The sequence below is a fragment of the Ovis canadensis genome, chromosome 11, assembly GCF_042477335.2.
Source record: "Ovis canadensis isolate MfBH-ARS-UI-01 breed Bighorn chromosome 11, ARS-UI_OviCan_v2, whole genome shotgun sequence".
NCBI classification, from domain to species: domain Eukaryota; kingdom Metazoa; phylum Chordata; class Mammalia; order Artiodactyla; family Bovidae; genus Ovis; species Ovis canadensis.
This window is the reverse complement of record NC_091255.1, coordinates 9,125,087-9,150,612: the sequence shown is the minus strand read 5'-3', so window position 1 is coordinate 9,150,612 and position 25,526 is coordinate 9,125,087. Positions and strand designations below refer to the sequence as shown.

Sequence of the window (25,526 nt, the reverse complement as noted above, 5' to 3'; positions counted from 1 at the left end):
TGGCAAGAATACACAGAAGAACAGTACAAAAAAGATCTTCACGACCCGGATAATCATGATAATGTGACCACTCATCTCCAGTCAGACATACTGGAATGTGAAGGCAAGTGGGCCTTAGAAAGCATCGCTACGAACAAAGCTAGTGGAGGTGATGGAATTCCAGTAGAGCTATTTCAAATCCTGAAAGATGATGCTGTGAAAGTGCTGCACTAATTATGCCAGCAAATTTGGAAAACTCAGCAGTGGCCACAGGACTGGAAAAGGTCAGTTTTCATTCTAATCTCAAAGAAAGGCAATGCTAAAGAATGCTCAAGTTCAGTTCAGTTCAGTTCAGTCACTCAGTTTTGTCCGACACTTTGCAAACCCATGAATTGCAGCACACCAGGCCTCTGTGTCCATCACCAACCCCCGGAGTTCACTCAGACTCACGTTCATCAAGTCAGTGATGCCATCCAGACATCTCAAGCTCTCTCGTCCCCTTCTCCTCTTGCCCCCAATCCCTCCCAGCATCAAGGTCTTTTCCAAAGAGTCAACACTTCGCATGAGGTGGCCAAAGTACTGGAGTTTCAGCTTTAGCATCATTCCTTCCAAAGAAATCCCAGGGCTGATCTCCTTCAGAATGGACTGGTTGGATCTCCGTGCAGTCCAAGAGACTCTCAAAAGTCTTCTCCAACACCGCAGTTCAAAAGCATCAATTCTTCAGTGCTCAGCCTTCTTCACAGTCCAACTCTCACATCCATACATGACCACAGGAAAACCCATAGCCTTGAATAGATGGACCTAAGTCGGCAAAATAATGGCTCTGCTTTTGAATATGCTATCTAGGTTGGTCAAAACTTATCTTCCAAGGAGTAAGCTTCTTTTGATTTCATGGCTGTAATCACCATCTGCAGTGATTTTGGAGCCCAAAGAAGTAAAGTCTGACGCTGCTACCACTGTTTTCCCATCTATTTCCCGTGAAGTGATGGGACGAGATGCCATGATCTTCGTTTTCTGAATGTTAAGCTTTAAGCCAACTTTTTCACTCTCCACTTTCACTTTCATCAAGAGGTCTTTTAGTTCCTCTTCACTTTCTACTATAAGGGTGGTGTTATCTGCATATCTGAGGTTACTGATATTTCTTCCGGCAATCTTGATTCCAGTTTGTGTTTCTTCCAGTCCAGCATTTCTCATGATGTACTCTGCATATAAGTTAAATAAGCAGCGTGACAATATACAGCCTTGATCCACTCCTTTTCCTTTTTGGAACCAGTCTGTTGTTCCATGTCCAGTTCTAACTGTTGCTTCCTGACCTACATACAGATTTCTCAAGAGGCAGGTCAGGTGGTCTGGTATTCCTATCTCTCTAAGAATTTTCCATGGTTTATTGTGATCCACAGTCAAAGGCTTTGGCATAGTGAATAAAGCAGAAACGGATGTTTTTCTGGAACTCTCTTGCTTTTTCCATTATCCAGCAGATGTTGGCCATTTGATCTCTGGTTCCTCTGCCTTTTCTAAAACCAGCTTGAACATCAGGAAGTTCACAGTTCACACACTGTTGAGTCGTGGCTTGGAGAATTTTGAGTATTATTTTACTAGCAAGTGAGATGAGAGCAATTGTCCGGTAGTTTGAGCATTCTTTGGCATTGCCTTTCTTTGGGATTGGAATGAACACTGACCTTTTCCAGACCTGTGGCCACTGCTGAGTTTTACAAATTTGCTGTCATATTGAGTGCAGCACTTTCACAGCATCTTTCAGAATTTCAAACAGCTCCACTGGAATTCCATCACCTCCACTAGCTTTGTTCATAGTGATACTTTCTAAGACCCACTTGACTTCAGATTCCAGGATGTCTGGCTCTAGATGAGTGATCACACCATCATTATTATCTGGGTCATGAAGATCTTTTTGTACAGTTCTTCTGTGTATTCTTGCCACCTCTTCTTAATATCTTCTGCTTCTGTTAGGTCCACACCATTTTTGTCCTTTATCGAGGCCATCTTTGCATGAAATGTTCCCTTGGTATCTCTAATTTTCCTGAAGAGATCTCTAGTCTTTCCCATTCTGTTCTTTTCCTCTATTTCTTTGCATTGATCGCTGAAGAAGGCTTTCTTATCTCTTCTTGCTATTCTTTGGAACTCTGCATTCAGATGCTTATATCTTTCCTTTTCTCCTTTGCTCTTCGCTTCTCTTCTTTTCACAGCTATTTGTAAGGCCTCCCCAGACATCCATTTTGCTTTTTTGCGTTTCTTTTCCATGGAGATGTTCTTGATCCCTGTCTCCTGTACAATGTCACAAACCTCATTCCATAGTTCATCAGGCACTCTATCTATCAGATCTAGGCCCTTAAATCTATTTCTCACTTCCACTGTATAACCATAAGAGATTTGATTTAGATCATATCTAAATTTTCTAGCGGTTTTCCATACTTTCTTCAATTTAAGTTTGAATTTGGCAATAAGGAGTTCATGATCTGAGCCACTGTTAGCTGCCGGTATTGTTTTTGCTGACTGTATAGAGCTCTCCAAACTTTGGCTGCAAGGAATATAATCAATCTGATTTCGGTGTTGACCATCTGGTGATGTCCATGTGTAGAGTCTTCTCTTGTGTTGTTGGAAGAGGGTGTTTGCTATGATCAGTGCATTTTCTTGGTAAAACTATATTAGTCTTTGCCGTGCTTCATTCTGCACTTCAAAGCCAAATTTTCCTGTCACTCCAGGTGTTTCTTGACTTCCTACTTTTGCATTCCAGTCCCCTATAATAAAAAGGACATATTTGGGGGTGTTAGTTCTAACAGGTCTTGTAGATCTTCATAGAACAGTTCAGCTCTTCAGCACTGCTGCTTGGAGCATAGATTTCGATTACCTTGAATTTGAATGTTTTGCCTTGGAAAACATTCCTGCTTTACTGACTATGCCATAGTCTTTGACTGTGGATCACAAAAAACTGTGGAAAATTCTGAAAGAGATGGTAATATCAGACCACCTAACGTGCCTCTTGAGAAATCTGTATGCAGGTCAGGAAGCAACAGTTAGAACTGGACATGGAGCCACAGACTGGTTCCAAATAGGAAAAGGAGTATGTCAAGGCTGTATATTGTCATCCTGCTTATTTAACTTTATATACAGAGTACATCATGAGAAATGCTGGACTGGAGGAAACAAAAGCTGGAATCAGGATTGCCGGGAGAAATATCAATAACCTCAGATATGCAGATGACACCACCCTTATGGCAGAACGTGAAGAGGAGCTAAAAAGCCTCTTGATGAAAGTGAAAGAGGAAAGTGAAAAAGTTGGCTTAAAGCTCAACATTCAGAAAACGAAGATCATGGCATCCGGTCCATCACTTCGTGAGGAATAGATGGGAAAACAGTAGAAGCAATGTCAGATTTTAATTTTTTTGGCCTCCGAAATCACTGCAGATTGTGACTGCAGCCATGAAATCAAAAGATGCTTACTCCTTGGAAGATAAGTTTTGACCAACCTAGATAGCATATTCAAAAGCAGAGACATTACTTTGCCGACTAAGTTCCGTCTATTCAAGGCTATGGGTTTTCCTGTGGTCATGTATGGATGTGAGAATTGGACTGTGAAGAAGGCTGAGCACTGAAGAATTGATGCTTTTGAACTGTGGTGTTGGAGAAGACTCTTGAGAGTCCCTTGGACTGCAAGGAGATCCAACCAGTCCATTCTGAAGCAGATCAGCCCTGGGATTTCTTTGGAAGGAATGATGATAAAGCTGAAACTCCAGTACTTTGGCCACCTCTTGCAAAGAGTTGACTCATTGGAAAAGACTCTGATGCTGGGAGTGAGTGGGGGCAGGAGGAAAAGGGGACGACAGAGCTTGAGATGTCTGGATGGCATCACAGACTCGATGGACCTGAGTCTGAGTGAACTCTGGGAGTTGGTGATGGACAGGGAGGCCTGGTGTGCTGCAATTCATGGGGTCACAAAGAGTCGGACACGACTGAGTGACTGAACTGAACTGAACTGTGGAGGCGCGTGTCAGCAGTGGCCTGACAAAGAGACAGGGACTCTGGCTGCAGCACATCTGAGTCATGCAGTGTGTGGCATAAGCCCTCTTGGAGGAGGTCACAATTAAACCCACCATAGAGTCACCGAGCTGATGAACCACAAAATGCAGAACAATTATGACAAAGAAACTCTCGTGCTGTTATTAAAGTTCTAAGACCCACAGCAGATTTCTCAATCTGGAAATCTGATAAAAAGACTGAGAACATGCAGCAAATTGGACTTTGGAAGCCAATGTGGTTTAATTGCAGAAATCCACAGGACTGGGGAAACAGACTCTTTGATGCCATAAATAAAACTTTGTGTGCACCAGGAACCAGAAGTAGGGAGCAGTGTCCCCATAAGAGACTAAGTCAATCTTGCCTCTGGGTGTTCAGGAGTCTCCAGTGGAGGTTTGGGTGAACAGATTGGCCTCATGCCAAACAACAGGGAGGGAACACAGCCATACCCATCAACAGAAATTTGATTAAAGATTTACTGGGCATGGCCCAGCCCATCAGAAAAAGTCTCAACTTTCCCCACAGTCATTCTCTCCAATCAGGAAGATTCCATAAGCATTTTATCCTTATTAATCAGAGGGCAGATAGAATGTAAACCACAATCACAGAAAACTAACTAAACTAATCACATGGACAACCACCTTGTCTAACTGAATAAGACAATGAGTGGCCCCCTGTAGGGCCACCCAAGATGGTGGAGAGTTCTGAAAAAAACGTGGTCCACTGGAGAAGGGAATGGAAAACCACTTCAGTATTCTTGACATTGGATCACTGAAAAAGCAAGATAGTTCTAGAAAAACATCTACTTCTGCTTTATTGACTATGCCAAAGCTTTGACTGTGTGGATCACAACAAACTGTGGAACTGTGGAAAATTCTTCAAGAGATGAGAATACCATACCACCTTACCTGCCTCCTGAGATATCTGAATGCCAGTCAAGAAGCAACAGCTAGCACCAGACATGGAAAAACAAACTGGCTCCAAATTGGGAAAGGAGTACATCAAGGCTGTATATTTGCACTCTGCTTATTTAACTTATATGCAGAGTACATCATTAGAAACACTGGGCTGGGTGAAACATAAGCTGGAATCAAGATTGTCGGGAGAAATAGCAATAACCTCAGTTATGCAGATGACATCATCCTTATGGCAGAAAGTGAAAAAAAAACTAAAAAGCCTCTTGATGATACAGAAAGAGGAGAGTGGAAAAAAAAAAACTCACAACATTCAAAACACTAAGATCATGGCATCTGTTTCCATCACTTCATGGCAAATACAAGGGGGAAACTAGAAAAAATTGAGAGATTTTATTTTTGGGACTCTAAAATCATTGCAGATTGTGACTGCAGCCATAAAATTAAGAGACACTTTCTCTTTTGAAGGAAAGCTATAACAAACCTAGACAGCATATTAAAAAGCAAAGACATTACTTTGCTGACAAAGATCCATCAAGTCAAACCTCTGGTTTTTCCAGTAATCATGTATGGATGTAAGAGTTGACCATAAAGAAAGCTGAGCAGTGAAGTACTGATGCTTTTAAACTGTGGTGCTGGAGAAGACTTTTGAGAGTCCCTTGGACTACAAGGAGATCAAACTGGTCAATCCTAAAGGAAATCAATCCTGAATATTCATTGGGTGGACTGATGCTGAAGCTGGTTTCAATACTCTGGCCACCTGATGCAAAGAACTGACTCATTGGAAAACACCATGATTCTGGGAAAAATTGAAGGCAGGAGCAGAAGGGGACAACAGAGGATGAGATGATTCTATGGCATCACTGCCTTGATGGACATGAGTTTGAGCAAACTCCGGAAGTTGGTGATGGACAGGGAAGCCTGGATTTCTTCAGCCCAGGGGGTCGCAGAAAGTCAAACATGACTGAACGACTGATTATATACTCACATCAACCTGTGAAAAATGCTAATATCATAATAGAAGAATGTATGCCAATGTTGTTGTGACATTATTTACAAGAGACAAAAAATGGAAACTACCTGAAAACTATTGAGAGGATGGTAAACGTGTTGCAACGCATTTATATGATGGAGAATTCTACAACGATTAGATTTAGGTAGATTCATTTATATGGACTTAGAAAGATATCTACAAACTTTTTAAACATTTTTAAAAAGTTTTAAAAATCAAGTTCATAATTACTTACAAATGATTCAATTTCCGTTGTCCATTGTTTATTTTATTTTCTTTTTACACAATTGGTTCTATAATAGAGTATAGGATTTTTTATACAAATAATATATATTAAAAAACAAACAAAAATAAAGAAAACTTTTTTTAATCTTACAGTACAGTACAACTGCTGGCATACAGGGGCTGGCATTGAATGAACAGGCAAGAAGAGTTATAGACTGACTAGAGGAGGGAGAGGAGGTGGGAAATAGTATAACTGAAGGATCATCAGCAATAGGAGATGGATGGCAAGCTGTGATTTCACTCACATCTGACGATGATGGCACAGGTTCTGGTTCCTTGCTGGATTCAATTCTATCTGCCCTCTTGCTCTGGGACATCTTGAACTTGAAATAAAGATACTGTACTATTGAACACTATACAGTGAAGTACACAAATAGGATGCATGTATGTGACAATGTACATAAGACATAAACTAACTTATATGATTGGACAAGGGAACACATGTTCACACCTTTGAAACTTAACTACTTCAAGGTTCATATGTAGGGGACTTCTTGTAAGTATCTTCTTATATGACCACAGACAATAACCCACCAAACCCCTGCACATCACAGAGTAAATCCTAGTCCCTGATCCATTACAAGAGCTCCTCCAAGCCCTAAGAAAATCTGACATCATCATAGGATTTTAGTTCAGTACTAGAATTATCATGATGTCCATTAATATTCTGACAATATATGGATAATAATGAGACATCATCCTAAAAAGCCCCTCCCAAGGCCATCCTACACCAACTTTTCAAAAAGGACTTTGATGTGGACTAATTCTGTAGATGCTTTCAGAAGTCGTCTTTCTTTCTTTTTATTTTTTTTGAATACACCTCACCCTCTCTTCCCCTCTCCCCATGTCCATAAGTCTATTCTCTATGTCTGCTTCTCCATTGTTTCCCTGTAAATAAATTATTCAGTAATGTTTTTCTATATTCTGTATATATGCATTAGAATATGATACTTATCTTTCTCTTTCTGACTTACTTCACTCTGTATAATAGGCTCTAAGTTCATCCACCTGCTTAGAACAGACTCAAATGTGTTCCTTTTTATGGCTGAGTATTATTCCAGTTTTTTCCATTTCCACTTTTTTTCTTTTATTTTTTATTTTTATTGAGATATATTTGATGTATAAAATTGTACGCATTTAAGGTGCACACTTTGATATTTTGATACATGTATACATTGTGAAAGATCACCAGAATCAAACTAAATAACCTATCAATCACCCCTACATAGCTACCAGTGTGTGAGTATGTGTGATAAGATTTAACTTAGAATCTATAATTTCAGAAAATTCCAAGTATACAATATAATATTGTTAGTTATCACCACCATTCTGGTGCTTCAGAGCTGCAGAAGTCATTCACTTTCATAACTGAAACTTTGTACAAGAGTACAATAATCTCATTTCCCTCTCCATTCAACCCCTGACAACCACCAATCTTTTTTTTTTTAATTAGAGGCTAATTATTTTACAATATTGTAGTGGTTTCTGCCATAAATTGACATGAATCAGCCATGGATGCACATGTGTTACCCATCCTGAACCCCCCACCCGCATCCCACCCATCCTGTCCCTGTTGGTCATCCCAGTGCACCAGCCTTGAGCACCCTGTCTCATGCATCGAACTTGGACTGGTGATCTATTTCACATATGATAATATACACGTTTCAGTGCTCTTCTCTCAAGTCATCTCACCCTCCCCATCTCCCACAGAGTCCAAAAGACAGTTCTATATGTCAGTGTCTCTTTTGCTGTCTCACATATAGGGTCATTGTTACCATCGTTCTAAATTCCATATATATGCGGTGTATACTGTATTGGTGTTTTTCTTTCTGACTTACTTCACTCTGTATAATGGGCTCCAGTTTCACCCACCTCATTAGAACTGATTAAAATGTATTCATTTTAATGGCTGAATAATATTCCATTGTGTACACCTACCACACCTTTCTTATCCATTCGTCTGCAGATGGACATCTAGGTTGCTTCCATGTCTTGGCTATTATAAACAGTGCTGCAATGAACACTGGGGTACATGTGTCTCTTTCAATTCAGGTTTCTGCAGTGTGTATGCCCAGCAGTGGTATTGCTGAGTCATATGACAGTTCTATTACCAGTTTTTTTAAGGAATCTCCACACTGTTTTCCATAGTGGTTGTACTAATTTGCATTCCCACCAACAGTGTAAAAGGGTTCCCTTTTCTTCACAACATTTATTGTTGTAGACTTTTGGATAGTAGCCATTCTGACCAGCGTGAGATGGTACCTCATTGTGATTTTTTTTTTTTTAGTTTTTTACTTTTTTAATTTTAAAATCTTTAATTCTTACATGTGTTCCCAAACATGAATCCCCCCCCCACCTCCCTCCCCATAACATCTCTGTGGGTCATCCCCATGCACCAGCCCCAAGCATGCTGTATCCTGCATCAGACATAGACTGGCGATTCAATTCTTACATGATAGTATACATGTTAGAATGCCATTCTCCCAAATCATCCCACCCTCTCCCTCTCCCTCTGAGTCCAAAAGTCCGTTATACACATCTGTGTCTTTTTTCCTGTCTTGCATACAGGGTTGTCATTGCCATCTTTCTAAATTCCATATATATGTGTTAGTATACTGTATTGGTGTTTCTCTTTCTGGCTTACTTCACTCTGTATAATTGGCTCCAGTTTCATCCATTTCATCAGAACTGATTCAAATGAATTCTTTTTAACGGCTGAGTAATACTCCATTGTGTATATGTACCACAGCTTTCTTATCCATTCATCTGCTGATGGGCATCTAGGTTGTTTCCATGTCCTGGCTATTATAAACAGCTCTGTGATGAACATTGGGGTACATGTGTCTCTTTCAATTCTGGTTTCCTCGGTGTGTATGCCCAGCGGTGGCATTGCTGGGTCATAAGGTAGTTCTATTTGCAATTTTTTAAGGAATCTCCATACTGTTCTCCATAGTGTCTGTACTAGTTTGCATTCCCACCAACAGTGTTGGAGGGTTCCCTTTTCTCCACACCCTCTCCAGCATTTATTGCTTGCAGATTTTTGGATTGCAGACATTCTGACTGGTGTGAAGTGGTACCTCATTGCGGTTTTGATTTGCATTTTTCTGATAATGAGCGATGTTGAGCATCTTTTCATGTGTTTGTTAGCCATCTGTATGTCTTCTTGGGGAAATGTCTATTTAGTTCTTTGGCCCATTTTTTGATTGGGTGGTTTATTTTTTTTGGAATAGAGCCACAAGAGTTGCTTGTATATTTTTGAGCTTAATTATTTGTCAGTTACTTCATTTGCTATTCTTTTCTCCCATTCTGAAGGCTGTCTTTTCACCTTGCTTAAAGTTTCCTTCGTTGTGAAAAAGTTTTTAAATTTTATTAGGTCCTATTTGTTTATTTTTTATTTTATTTCTATTACTGTGGGAGGTGGGCCATAGAGGATCCTGCTGTGATTTATGTCTGAGAGTGTTTTGCCTATGTTTTCTTCTAGGAGTTTTATAGTTTCTGGTCTTATGTTTAGATCTTTAATCCACTTTGATTTTATTTTTGTGCATGGTGTTGAAAAGTGTTCAGTTTCATTCTTTTACAAGTGGTTGACCAGTTTTCCCAACACCACTTGTTAAAGAAATCTCTTCAATAAGATTGTCTTTACTCCATTGTATATTATTTGCCTCCTTTGTCAAAGATAAGATATCCATAGGTGTGTGGATTTATCTTTGGGTTTTCTGTTTTGTTCCATTGATCTATATTTATGTTTTTTGTGCCAGTACCATACTGTCTTGATAACTGTAACTTTGTAGTATAGCATGAAGTAGGCAGGTTGACTCCTCCAGTTCAATCTTCTTTCTCAAGATTGCTTTGGCTATTCGAGGTTTTTTATATTTCCATACAAATTGTGAAACTATTTATTCCAGTTCTCTGAAAAATACCATTGGTAGCTTGATAGGGATTGATTGCATTGAATCTACATTTCGCTTTGTTTAGTATACTCATTTTCACTATATTAATTCTTCCAATCCATGAACATGGTATATTTCTCCATCTATTTGTGTAGTCTTTGATTTCTTTCACCACTGTTTTATAGTTTTCTCTATATAGGTCTTTTGTTTCTTTAGGCAGATATATTCTTAAGTATTTTGCTTTTCTGTTCCAGTGGTGAATGGAATTTCTCTATTTTCTCATTATTAGTGTAAAGGAACGCAAGGAATTTCTGTGTGTTGATTTTATATCCTGCAACATTACTATATTCATTGATCAGCTCTAGTAATTTTCTGCTGGAGTCTAGGGTTTTCTACTTAGAGGATCATGCCATCTACAAACAGTGAGAGTTTTCCAATACGGATTCCCTTTATTTCTTTTTCTCCTCTGATTGCTGTGGCTAAAAACTTCCAAAACTATGTTGAATAGTAGTGGTGAGAATGGGCATCCTTGTCTTGTCCCTGACTTTAGGGGAAATGCTTTCAATTTGTCATAATTGAGGATACTATTTGCTGTGGGTTTGTCATATATAGCTTTTATTATATTGAGTTATGTTCCTTCTATTCTTGCTTTCTGGGAGATTTTATCATAAATGGATGTTGAATTTTGTTAAAGGCTTTGTCTGCATCTATTGAGATAATCATAAGGTTTTATTTTTCAATTTGTTAATGCGGTTTATAACATTGATTGATTTGTTGATATTAAGGAATCCTTGCATCCCTGGGATAAAGCCCACTTGGTCATGTTGTATGATATTTTTAATATGCTGTTGTATTCTGTTTGCTAGAATTTTGTTAAGGATTTTTGCATCTATGTTCATCAGTGGTATTGGCCTGTAGATTTTTTTTTCTTTTTTGTGTGTGAGGAATCTTTGTCTGATTTTGGTGTTAGGGTGATGGTGGCCTCATAGAATGAGTTTGGAAGTTTACCTTTCTCTGTAATTTTCTTGAATAGTTTGAGTAGGATAGATGTTAGCTCTTCTCTAAATTTTTTGTAGCATTCAGCTGTGAACCCATCTGGTCCTGGACTTTTTTTTTCTGGAAGATTTCTGATTACAGTTTTAATTTCCATGCTTGTGATGGGTCTGGTAAGATTTTCTATTTCCTCCTGGTTCAATTTTGGAAATATATACTTTTCTAAGCATTTATCCATTTCTTCCAAGTTGTCTATTTTATTGGCTGATAGTTGCTGATAAAAGTTTCCTATGTTCCTTTTTATTTCTATGTTGTCTGTTTGATTTCTCCATTTTCTTTTCTAATTTTGCTGATTTTACTCTTCTCCCTTTGTTTCTTGATGAGTCTGGCTAATGGTTTGTCGATTTAATTTATCTTCTCAAAGAACCAGCTTCTGGCTTTGCTGGGTTTTGCTATGGTCTTTTTTGTTTCTTTTACATTTATTTCTGCCCTAATTTTTAAGATTTATTTCCTTCTACTAACCCTGGGGTGCTTCATTTCTTCTTTTTCTAGTTGCTTTAGGTGTAGAATTCAGTTATTTATTTGACTTTTTTCTTGTTTCTTGAAGGAAGCCTGTATTGCTATGAATCTTCCCCTTAGCAGTACTTTTACCGTGTCTCATAGCTTTTGGGTTGTTATGTTTTCATATTCATTCGTTTTTATGCATATTTTGATTTCTTTTTTTTATTTCTTCTGTAATTTGTTGGTTATTTAGAAGCATGTTCTTTAGCCTCCATATGTTGGAACTTTTAATAGTTTTTCTCCTGTAATTGACATCTAATCTTACTGCATTGTGGTCAGAAAAGATAATTTGAAAATTTTCAATTTTTTTTTTTAAATTTTCAAGCCTAGATTTATGGCCCAGGATGTGATCTATCCTGGAGAAGTTCCGTGTGCACTTGAGAAAAAGGTGAAATTCATTGTTTTGGGGTGAAATGTCCTATAGATATCAATTAGGTCTAACTGGTCCATTGTATCATTCAAAGCTTGTGTTTCCTTATTAATTTTCTGTTTAGTTGATCTATCCATAGGCTTGAGTGGGGTATTCAAGTCTCCCACTATTATTGGGTTATTGTTAATTTCCCCTTTCATACTTTCTAGCATTTGGCTTACATATTGCAGGGCTCTTATTTTGGGTGCATATATATTTATAATTGTTATATCTTCTCCTTGTATTGATCCTTTGATCATTATGTAGTGTGTTTCTTTGTCTTTTTTCATGGCCTTTATTTTAAAGTCTATTTTATATAGTAGGAGTATTGCTATTTCTGCTTTCTTTTGGTCTCCATTTGTGTGAAATATCTTTTTCCAGCCCTCCACTTTCATTTTGTATGTGTCCATTGTTTTGAAGTGGTCTCTTGTAGACAGCATATACAGGGGTCTTGTTTTTGTATCCATTCAGGCAGTCTTTGTCTTTTGGTTGAGGCATTCAACACATTTACATTTAAGGTAATTATTGATAAGTATGATCCCGTTGCCATTTACTTTGTTGTTTTGGCTGCAAGTTTGTACACCCTTTCTGTGTTCTCTGTCTAGAGAAGATCCTTTAGCATTTGTTGAAGAGCTGATTTGGTGATGCTGAATTTTCTCAGCTTTTGCTTGTCTGTAAAGCTTTTGATTTCTCCTTCATATTTGAATGAGATCCTTGCTGCATACAGTAACCTTGGTTGTAGGTTTTTCTCTTTAATCACTTTAAGTATGCCTTGCCATTCCCTTCTGGCCTGAAGAATTTCTATTGAAAATTCAGCTGTTATCCTTATGAGAATCCCCTTGTGTGTTATTTATTGTTTTTCTCTTGATGCTTTTAAAATTTTTCTTTGTGTTTGATCTTTGTTAATTTGATTAATATATGTGTCTTGGAATGCTTCGACTTGGGCTTATCCTGTTTGGGATTCTCTGGGTTTCTTGGACTTGGGTGACTATTTCCTTCTCCATTTTAAGGAAGTTTTCAACTATTATATCCTCAAGTATTTTTTCATGGCCTTTTTTTTTTGTCTTCTTCTGGGACTCCTATGATTCAAATGTTGGGGTGTTGAACATTGTCCCAGAGGTCTCTGAGGTTGTCCTCATTTCTTTTAATTCTTTTTTACTGTCTGCTTCATTTATTTGTACCATTCTATCTTTTACCTCACTTATCCTATCTTCTGCCTCCATTATTCTACTGTTAGTTCCCTCCAGAGTGTTTTTGATCTCATTTATTGCCTTATTCATTATTGATTGACTCTTTTTTATTTCTTCTATGTCTTTCTTAAACATTTCTTGCATCTTCTCAATCCTTGTCTCCAGGCCCTTTATCTGTAACTCCATTTTGTTTTCAAGATTTTGGATCATTTATTCTAAACTCTCCTTTTATGAGTTTGAGTACTTTATTTTCTACATATGAGTGAGTTTATTAAGTATGTGCCTTTCTGTTTCTGACACATTTCACTTAGCATAAAGTACTTCTGGCTCATCTAGTTGACTGGTGTTGTCACAAATGGTAGGATTTCAGTCACTATTATTATTGAATAATCTTCCAGTGTATAAGTAGGGAGGGGCAGGTATCACATTTTCCTTATCCATTCATCCATCTGTGGACACTCATGTTGCTTTCATATTTTAGCTACTGTGAATAATGATACAATGAACATGGGAGTGCAGATACCTCTTTAAGAGTCAGATTTCATTTTTTTTTTGAAGGCAATGGCACCCCAATCCAGTACTCTTGCCTGGAAAATCCCATGGACAGAGGAGCCTGGAAGAAGGCAGTCTATGGGATCACTAAGAGTTGGACAGAGCTGAGCGACTTCGCTTTCACTTTTCGCTTTCATGCATTGGAGAAGGAAATTACAACCCATTACAGTGTTCTTGCCTGGAGAATCGTAGGGGCGGGGGAGCCTGGTGGGGTGCCATATGTGGGGTCACAGAGAATCGGACACGACTAAATCTACTTAGCAGCAGCAGCAGACCATATAGGCACAATCGTGTTGCTGGATCATGTAATAGTTCTATTTTTCATTTTCTGAGGAACTTCCACACTGTTTTCAATAGTGGCAGCACAAATTTGCACTTCTACCACAGTGTGCAACTGTCCCCTTTTCTCCACATCATCAACACTTGTTATCCCTTGTCATTTTTTTTTTTTTAATAGCCTTTATAACAAGTGTCAGGTTATATCTCATCATGGGTTTGATTTGCATTTCCTCAATGATTTGTGATATTATACACTTTTTCATGTATCTATTGGATATTTGTGTGTTTTGTTTTGAGAAACGTCAATTTAAATTATTTGCCCACTTTTAAAATCAGGTTTCTGTTTTTGTTTTTACTATTGAGTTGTATGAGCTACCTGTTTATTTTGGATATTAATCCTTATAAGAAACATGGTTTGCAAATATTTTCTCCTTTTCTGTAGGTTGCCATTTTATGGTTTTGGTTGCTTCTTCTGATATTCTTAGGTGGCTGTTGTGCTAAAGTATCCACTTACCAATGCAGGAGATGCAAATGATTCAGGTTAGATCCCTGGCTCAGGAAAATCCCCTGGAGTAGGAAATGGCAAGAAGTGGAAATGGTAGGAAATGGAAAATTCCATGGGCAGAAAAACCTGGCAGGGCTACAGTTCATGGATTACAAGGAATCAGACATGACTGAGTGACTGAGTACACACACTTTTTACTTTGCAGAAGCTTTCTAGTTTGATACAATTCCACTTTTCTATTTTTGCTTATTGCCTGTGCTTCTTGCTGTCATAAAAAAAAAAATTGCCAAGACCAATGTCAAAATCCTTTTCCTATGTTTTCTTTCATTTACTAGTTTTACAGCTTCAGGTCTGACACATAAGTCCACTTTTAGTTGATTTCTATATATGGTATGAAGCAGAGTCCAATTTCATTATTCTGCATGGGATAGCTAGTTTTCCCAAAATAATTTACTAAAGAATCTATCCCATATCATGATGTGTTCTTGACACCTTTGCTGAAGATCAATTGACCATAAGTGTGAGGATTTATCTCAGGGCCCTCAGTTCTGTTACATTGTGTGTTGCCTCCTCCAGGGGATCTTCCAGAACCAGGGATCTAACCTGCATCTCATTTCGTATGTCTCCTGCATTGTCAGGCAGTTTCTTTACCACTAGTGTGCCACCTGGGAAGTAGATTGTTCTATTAGGGATATTGGCCTTTTTAGTTCTGTTTCCTTGCAGTGTCTTTGTCTGATTTTGTGTCAGGATGATTCTGGCCTAATAAAATGAATTTGGAAATGTTCTTTCTTCTTCTGTGCTTTTGAAGAGTTTAAGAAGGACTGATATAAATTCTATTTGAAAGATTGTTGGAACTCACCCACAAAGCCATCTGGTCCATGGATTTTTTTTTTTTTTTTTTGCTGAGAGATTTCTGATTGCTACTTCAATTACCTTATTTGTACTCATTTGTTCAGGTTTCTATTTTCTCTTGATGCAATATTGATAGGTTGTATGTTTCTGGTAATTTACTTATTTAATATTTTTTAAACTCTGTGTGTGTGTTTCTGTGTGTGAGTAATAAAGACAAAAATATCTGGAAGGATATGTACTAAACTCTTAATAATCATATTGCTTGGACTACAATTAGAAAGATGTGTGGGGGGTCTTTTGTTTCAATTTCTCTATCATTTAGCTTATTACTAAATTATACCCCCATACTGTTAAAACATATTTTAAAACAACAGCCTGAAATGAATGCATAAAGGCTCAACAGGCAGATTACTGATCTCCATTCAATGAGGAGCAAATTAAGTCCAGCACAGATAACCTGAGCAGGCTGATGTATCAGAAACCTAAGCCACCAACTTCCTATCCCTCAGGAGCACTTCATCTTGCAGTTTAGCCAGTCTCTTCCAAAGTCACTTGACTGAAAGGATCTAGCAATTCCCTGCTTGCCCATGGCCATGAGTAAGATTTACTTGTTGCTAATGGCAACTGCAGGTGCATCCTGGAAAGCTGGCCCACTTCTGTAGGGCAATTCTGCTTCTAACAAGGGAAAATAACTTTACATACCTCATAACTTTACTGATGTCCTTAAATGAAGCCAGAGCCAGATGGACACTGAACTTATTAAAGCCATGATTTTTACCAGAAAATAAATGCAAATATGTATGGATATTTTTGTATGTGTGTCTACATGTATTTTATGACACATGCCATATCCCTGAAATCTCAATTATAGAATTATCTTTCCAATTGTTTTACAATTTACTTTACAGTTTACCCTTATGTAGGGTGGCTATGAGGTGCCTCACATCTTTTAATGTTACATTGTTGTTCTCATTATTGCATTATTGCTTTTTCCTCCTGCCAGGTGCAGCTCATCCACTATAACCACGAGCTATATACCAATGTCACAGAAGCTGCAAAGAGCCCAAATGGATTGGTGGTAGTTTCTATATTTATAAAAGTAAGTGTGTTGCATTCCTTCATTCTTCTCTTCTTACCATTTCCACCCCAATCAGAATATCAGTTTATAGTCCTATTGAATCTTAGAAAATTAGCGCGCTAACCCAAGCTGCATAGATATTACCAAAGAGAAATATCTATGTCCAATATTTATGTCCATGAGGTTTATGAAAAATAAAGACCCTTTCAGTGAGATGCAAAAACGATGAGTTTAGAGCACTGGGGCCTGAGGATCCAGGTAGTTTCTGTCCTAGAGAGAAAAACGATGCTGGATCCAGGAGCAGGTTCTAGATTCCGCTCATGCAGAAGAATCAGAAGGAATCAGTGGAAGGGAAGATGGTTTCTCACTGATACCCCGCAGGATTAAAAGGCTGTCAATCAGATGACCCTTGGAAAAAAGGATAAAAAGAAAATGTGAGATGTCCCTTCCCTCCAGGCACTGCACTAAACAGTTCCCTCTAGCTTTCAGGAATTGCTCTGAGTATCATCTTTCCCTCTCAGTTTACCTCTCTCATGTAAACATCGCTGTGAATAATTAAGAAAATTCACCAATGCTGGCTTTATGACATTCTAGGGTAGCTCCACATCTCCTTATAGTCATCATCAACAACAGACTTCCAACAAATAAAAGTTTAAGTTGTTAAAAAATTATACAACATTTTTACCATTGTTGGGTGAAACAGGTTTGCAAATTAAAAAGAAAAAAAAAAAGAAGAAGAAGAAGAAGAAGAAGAAGAAGAAGAAGAACCACCTGTTACCAGGCACTAGGAAAGGCCACCAACAGGACTGATCCTTTCACTATAGCAAGTGGATTATGGGAAAGGCTACCACTAGAGCTGGATCTCTTGAACTCCTGGCCATTGGCTTCCCTGTGCATCTCCTCACTGGCTGGACTATATCTCTTGCAGCCACTGATCCCCCATGCACCTGTCTTTGCCAGGGCTCCTGTGACCCAGCAACCAGGCCACCTCCATGCCCTGTCCTCACCAGGTCAGATCTGAGTGCTTTGGGGAAACCTCAGGAACAGACCTCTGTGGGAGGCCCACATGCAGAGGTGGGGCTAAAGCCTTAGCTAAAGCCCAAGAATAGAGTGACTAAGGAAGAGGAATGGAAATCTTCTCATGTAATTGCACAAGCCACAAGTTAAATCCTCATGATCAGCTTGACAAACTGTGCATCTGTGGAATATATGAATGGACAATGAGTGTTCCCACAACTGAGACCAGTCAATGGGGTGAAGTACATATGATGTTGGGCCAGCTCAGAGTCTGAGCTGCCCATACCTTGTCCACAGCGTGTACAGAAGCCTATCTAGAGAATACTAAGGACAGCAGAGTTTGGCTGGGGATCATAGTGGGGGTAAAAACACTGACAGATGAGCCACCAGGAATATATGCTTATTGCTATATTTATATGTTCTGTTCTGTTGCTGCTTTCATTATTTTTAATGCAATTTTTATTTTTCTATTTTTACTTTACCTTTCCACAGTTCTGTGTTCTTTCCTTGTTTTGTTTTTAACATTTACTTTACTTTATTTTTAGTTTGTATTCTTCTTTGGTTTTCTTTCTTGTTTTTCTTAGTTTTGTTTTTTAATTGCTCTGATTTTGTTTTTAGGTTCTTTTATTTGTCTAGTTGCTTTCTGGTTTTTTATTTTCATTGTTTTTGTTTCTTTTGTGTGTGTGTGTGTGTCTTTTAGTTTTTATTTTTCTTTGTTTCAGTTTTCTTTTACCATCTATCTTCGGTTTTATTTGTTTCTTCGTTTTCCTTTTAAAAAAATATTATTCTTTGTTTTTGTCTTTTCTATTTGTCTTGGGTTTTGTTTGTCTGTTTAGTTTCTTTCCTGACCCTTTTTTCATTGCACTGTGTGGCTTGCAGGATCATGGTTCCCTAACCAGGGGCTAGGCCTGAACCTCTGAAGTGAGAGTGCCAAGGCCAGGACATTGGACCACTGGGGAATTCTTTCTTGTTGTTGTTCAGTCACTAAATCACGTCTGGTTCTTTGCAACTCCATGGGCTGCAACACTCCAGGCTCCTCTGTCTTTCATTATCTCACAGAGTTTGCTCAAATCCATGTCCATTGAGTCAATGCTGTTATCAAGCATATCCTTTACCACTGCACCACCTGGGAAATCCCAGAGAATTCTGAGACCCAGGGAATATTAATTGTCAAGATCTCAACAGAAAGTCTACCTTGACTCCAAGATACTTAATATGTCACACTAAACAATAAGCACAACTGGAACAAAAACCCACCTATTAGCAGACAGTCTATCTAGAGTGCTAAGCACACAGACATACCAAAACACACCACACGATGTGGGCCTGCCCATCGGAGGGATGTGACTCAGCTCTACCCATCAGAGCACAGACACCAGTCCTTCCCAATAGGAAACCTACTCAAGCCAATGGGCCAAACTCATCCACTGGGGACAGATACCCTAAGCAACAGGAGCAATGGTCCTACAACCTGCAGAAAGGAGACTTCAAAGACAGTAAGTTAGATACAATGAAGAATAATAAATATGGTGAAACTAGCAAAAACACAAGATCAAATAAATGAAGAGGAAATAGGCAATCTATGTGAAAAAAAATTCAGAGTAGTGAGAGTAAAGATGATCCAACTCTCAGAATTAAACTTGGACAGAAGACAGATGAAGTGTTTAACAAAGACTTAGATGAACTAAAGAAAAAAACAGTAATGAAAAACACAATAACTGGAATTGAAAACTCAGTTCAGTTCAGTCGCTCAGTCATGTCCGACTCTTTGTGACCCCATGAATCGCAGCACACCAGCCCTCCATGTCCATCACCAAATCCCGAAGTTCACTCAGATTCATGTCCATCGAGTCAGTGATGCCATCCAGCCATCTGATACTCTATCGTTCCCTTCTTCTCCTCCCTCCCAGCATCACAGTCTTTTCCAGTGAGTCAACTGTTCACATGAGGTGGCCAAGTACTGGAGTTTCAGCTTTAGCATCATTCCTTCCAAAGAAATCCCAGGGCTGCTCTCCTTCAGAATGGACTGGTTGGATCTCCTTGTAGTCCAAGGGACTCTCGAGAGTCTTCTCCAACACCACAGTTCAAAAGCATCAATTCTTTGGTGCTTAGCTTTCTTCACAGTCCAACTCTCATATCCATATATGACCACTGGAATAACCATAGCCTTGACTAGACTGACCTTTGTTCACAAAATAACGTCTCTGCTTTTGAATATGCTATCTAGGTTGGACATAACTTTTCTTCCAAGGAGTAAGCGTCTTTTAATTTCATGGCTGCAGTCACCATCTGCAGTGATTTTGGAGCCCCCCAAAATGAAGTCTGACACTGTTTCCACTGTTTCCCCATCTATTTCCCATGAAGTGATGGGACCGGATGCCATGACATTTGTTTTCTGAATGTTGAGCTTTAAGCCAACTTTTTCACTCTCTTCTTTCACTTTCATCAGGACGCTTTTTAACTTCTCTTCACTTTCTGCCATAAGGGTCGTGTCATCTGCATATATAAGGTTATTGATATTTCTCCTGGCAATCTTGATTCCAGCTTGTGTTTCTTCCAGTCCAGCATTTCTCATGATGTACTCTGCATATCAGTTAAATAAGCAGGGTGACAATATACAGCCTTGACATACTCCTTTTCCTATTTGGAACCAGTCTTTTTTCCATGTCCAGTTCTAACTGTTGCTTCCTGACCTACATACAGATTTCTCAAGAGGAATGTCAGGTGGTCTGGTATTCCAATCTCTTTCAGAATTTTCCACAGTTTATTGTGATCCACACAGTCAAAGGCTTTGGCATAGTCAATAAAGCAGAAATAGATGTTTTTCTGGAACTCTCTTGCTTTTGCCATGATCCAGCGGATGTTGGCAATTGGATATCTGGTTCCTCTGCCTTTTCTAAAATCAGCTTGAACATCAGGGAGTTCATGGTTCACATACTGATGAAGCCTGGCTTAGAGAATTTTAAGTATCACTTTATTAGCATGTGATATGAGTGCAGTTGTGCAGTAAGTAGTTTGAGCATTCTTTGGCATTGTCTTTCTTTGGGACTGGAATGAAAACTAACCTTTTCCAGTCCTGTGGCCACTGCTGAGTTTTCCAAATTTGCTGGCATAATGAGTGCAGCACTTTCACAGCATCATCTTTCAGGATTTGAAATAGCTCAATAGGTATTCCATCGCCTCCACTAACTTTGTTCACAGTGATGCTTTCTAAGGCCCACTTGACTTCACATTCCAGGATGTCTGGCTCTAGATGAGTGATCACACCATCGTGATTATCTGGGTTATGAAGATCATTTTTGTACAGTTCTTCTGTGTATTCTTGCCACCTCTTCTTAATATCTTCTGCTTCTGTTAGGTCCATATCATTTCTGTCCTTTATCGAGGCCATCTTTGCATGAAATGTTCCCTTAGTATCTCTAATTTTCTTGAAGACATCTCTAGTCTTTCCCATTCTGTTGTTTCCCTCTATTTCTTTGCATTTGATTGCTGAAGAATGCTTTCTTATCTCTTTTTTCTATTCTTTGGAACTCTGCATTCAGGTGCTTATATCTTTCCTTTTCTCCTTTGCTTTTTGCTTCTCTTCTTTTCACAGCTATTTGTAAGGCCTCCCCAGACTAGAAGGAATCAATAGCAAAATAACTGAGGCAGAAGAAAAGATAAGTGACAAAGAAGTTAGAAAGGTGGAAATAACTTCTGCAAAGCAGAATAAGGAAAAAAGAATGAAAAGAAATGAAGACAGTCTCAGAGACCTCTGTGACAATGCTAAACATAATCACATACAAGTAATAGGGGTCTCAGAAGAAAAAGAGATATAGAAAATGTCATAGAAAATATTTTAAATGATTCATATTTGAAAATTTCCCTAATATTGGAAAAGGAATAGTCACCCAAATCTGGCAAGTAAAGATAATCTCACACAGGATACAACACAAGAGGAAACACACCAAGACATATATTAAGCAAAATAACAAAATCAGAAGAAAAATAATAAAGGCAGTAAGGAAAAAAAAAAAAACAAGAAATAACATATCTAAGATATCAGCTAAAGTTTCAGCAGAAATTCTGCAACCCAGAAGGGAGTGGCAGGATATATTTAAAATAATGAAAAGAGAAAACCTACAACCAAAATTACTCTATCTAGCAAGGATCTCTTTCATATTCAAAAGAGAAATCAAAAGCTTCACAGATAAGTAAAACCTAAGAGAATCCAGTACCAACAAACTAGCTTTATAAAAATTTCTTAAAAAAAAACTTCTCTAGATGCTAAACACAAGAAAAGAAAAAAAGAACTAAAAAAAAAACCACATAATTAAGTAAATGGTAGTAGAAATATACATACTGACAATTACCTTAAATGCAAGTGGATTAAATGTGTCAGCAAAAAGACATAGATTGATTAATGAAATCTAAAAGACAGTATATGTACTGTCCACAAGAAGTCCACTTCAGACCTAGGAACACATACAGACAGAAAATGAGCAGAAGAAAAAATATATTCCACGCAAATGTAAATAAAAAGAGAGTGGGAATACAAATAATCATATCAGAAAAAAATACTTTAAAATAACAACTGTTACAAGAGACAAGAAATGTCACTACATAATGGTCATGAGATCAACCCAAGAAGAAGATATAACAACTGTAACTATTTATGCACCTAATATAGGAGCACCTTAATACTTAAAGCAAATGCTAACAGCCATAAAAAGGGAAATGAACAGTAACACAATAATAGTGGGGTACTTTAACATCCCAAGTACACCAATGGACTGATCATCCAGACAAACAATTTAATAAGAAAACAAAGACCTTAGATGACAAATTAAAACAGAGACTTAATCGATATTTTTAGGACACTACATGGCAATGATGACCCTGTATGCAAGACAGGGAAAGAGACACAGATGTGTATAATGGACTTTTGGACTCAGAGGGAGAGGGAGAGGGTGGGATGATTTGGGAGAATGACATTCTAACATGTATACTATCATGTGAATTGAATCGCCAGTCTATGTCTGACGCAGGATGCAGCATGCTTGGGGCTGGTGCATGGGGATGACCCAGAAAGATGTTCTGGGGAGGGAGGTGGGAGGGGGGTTCATGTTTGGGAATGCATGTACTAATTAAAGATTTTAAAATTTAAAAAATAAAAAACTAAAAATTAAAAAAAAAAAGAAAGAAAGAAAAAAATACAAACAAGAACAGTACGCATAGGGATGTGCAGTGGGCTAGATCAGTTAACGCTTCGACTTGTGCCTGGGGCTTTGGAAATATAAAAAAAAAAAAAAAAGGACACTACATCTAAAAGCAGCATAAAACATTTTTTCTCAAGTTCACATAAAACATTTTTCAGGATAGGTCATATATTAAGTAAAAAATCAAGTCTTGGTAAATTTAAGAAAACTGAAATTGCATCAGGTATCTTTTCCAACTACAGCACTATAAAATTAGTATTCAATTACAGGAAAAAGAAACACAGTAAAAACCACAAACACATGGAGCCTAAATAAAATGCTATTAAATAGCCAAAAAATTATTGAAGAAATCAAAGAGAAATTTAAAAATACTTAGAAATAAATGACAATGAAACATAACAACCTGAAACCTATATGATGCAGCAAAAGCAGTTCTAAGAGGGCAGTTAATAGAAATGCAATCCTACCTCAAGATTCACGAATAATCTCAAATAAACAACTTAACCTTACAAATAAAGCAACTAGAGAAAGAAGAAAAAGTTAGTAGGAGGAAAAAAAGTTATAAGGTCAGAGAAGAAATAAATGAAATAGAAATTAAGGAAACAATAGCAAATACCAATAAAACCAAAAGTTCATTGTTTGAGAATATGTTTTTAATAAATTGATCAACCTCACCCAGATTCCCCAAGGCGGGGAAAAAGGGAAGGAACTCAAATCAATAAAGCTATAAATGAAAAAGGAGAGATTATTAAATAAAATTCAATCAATTAAATTAATACAACTGACACTTCAGAAACATAAAGAATTATAAGGGATTACTACAAACAACTATATGCCAATAAAATGGGAAATCTGGAAGAAATTAACAAATTCTGTAAAAGGTAAAACCTTCCAAGACTGAACCAGAAAGAAGCAGAAAATATTAACAGACCAATCACAAGTAATAAAAATGAAATTCTGATTAAAAATCTTTCAATAGACAGAAGCCTGGAACCAGATAGCTTCACAGATGAATCCTATCAAGCACTTAGAGACAAGTTAATGCCTATTGTTCGCAAACTCTTCCAAAAATATAGCAGAGAGAGGAACACTCCCACACTCATTCTACAAGGCCATTATCACCCTGATACCAAAACCAGACAAAGATATACCAAAAAAACAGCCAATATTACCAATGAATATAGATTGTGCTATTCCTCAACAAAATAATAGCAATCTGAATCCAACAATACATTAAGAGAATTGTACATCATGATCAAGCAGAGTTTATCCAAGGGATGTAAGGATTCATCAGTATATGCAAATTGATCAATGTGGTAAAACATATTAACAAACAGTAAAATAAAAACCATGTCCCACGTGATCATCTCAGTAGATGCAGAAAAATACTTTTGGGAAAATTCAACACCCATTTAGGATTAAAAAAAAAAAAAAGTCTGCAGAAAATGGATATAGAGGGAACATACCTCAAAATAATAAAGGCTATATATGACAAAACTCTGCAAAAAAACTCCTCAGTGGTGAAAATTTGAAAGCATTTCCTCTAAGATCAGGAATCAGACCAGGGATTGTCCTCTCTCACCATTATTATTTAACATAATCTTGGAAGTATACTAGTCACAGCAACCAGATAAGAAAAAGAAATAAAATGAATCCAAATTTAAAAAAAAAAAGTAAAACTGTCATTGTTTGCAGATGACATGAAACTATTCATAGAAAACCTAAATATGCCACCAGAAAACTCCTAGAGCTAATCAATGAATTTCATAAAGTCACAAGAGACAGAATTAATACACAGAAATCTGAACCCCTATATGCCAACAATGAACCATCAGAAAGAGAAATCAAGAAAATAATCTCATTTACCATTGCAACAAAAATAATAAAATACCTAGGAATAAACCCCCTTAAGGAGGCAAAAAAATTGTATGCAGACAACTATAAGATGAGATTAAAAAAAAATCAAAGATGACACAAACAAATAGAAAGATAGGTCATGTTCTTGGATTCAAAGAATCAGTGTTGTGAAAATAACTATATTACCCAAAGCAATCTACAGATTCAATGAAACCCCATCAAATCACTGATGGCATTTTTCATAGAACTTAGAACAGAAAATTATACAATTTGTATGGAAATACAAAAGGTCCTAAAAAGTCAAATCAGTCTTGAGAAAGAAAAACAGAACTGGACAATCAGGCTCCCTGACTTCAGATTATAGACAAAGGTACAGTCATCAAGACAGTATGGTACTGGCACAAAAAACAGAAATGCAGATTAATAGAAGAGGATAAGAAAACCAGAGATAAACTCACACACCTATGAACCTTGTCATGCACCTTATCTTTCACAAACAAGACAAGAGTACACAATGGAGAAAAGATAACATCTTAAGAAATGGTTCTGGGAAAACTGGGCAGGTACATGTGAAATAATAAAATCAGAACACTCTAACATCATGTACAAAAATAAACTCAAAATTATTTAATGACCTAAAGTTAAGGTAGGATAATATGAATTCTTAGAGGAAAACATAGGCAAAATACTCTATGACATAAATTGCAGGAGGATCTTTTTTGAGCCACCTCCTAGAGTAATAAAAATAAAACAAAAATTAACAAATGGGACCTAACTAAACTTAAAAGCTTTTGCATAGCAAAGGAAACCATAAACAAGATGAGAAGACAACTCTCAGAATTGGAGAAAATATTTGCAAATGGAACAACTGACAAAAGATTAATCTCTAAAATATAATTCATACATTCAATATGAAAAATCTC

At 37.5% G+C, this 25,526-nt stretch overlaps 1 protein-coding gene across 3 annotated transcripts in view; it reads left to right on the top strand.

Moving 5' to 3' along the window:
• CA10 (carbonic anhydrase 10) overlaps positions 1-25,526 on the top strand; it is an 836,053-nt gene that overhangs the window by 789,861 nt on the left and 20,666 nt on the right. For all 3 annotated transcript variants that reach the window (XM_069542582.1, XM_069542581.1, XM_069542580.1), the window contains one exon: positions 16,457-16,552. In XM_069542582.1, coding sequence (XP_069398683.1) covers positions 16,457-16,552 — 96 coding nt within the window. The remainder of the gene's footprint in view (positions 1-16,456; positions 16,553-25,526) is intronic.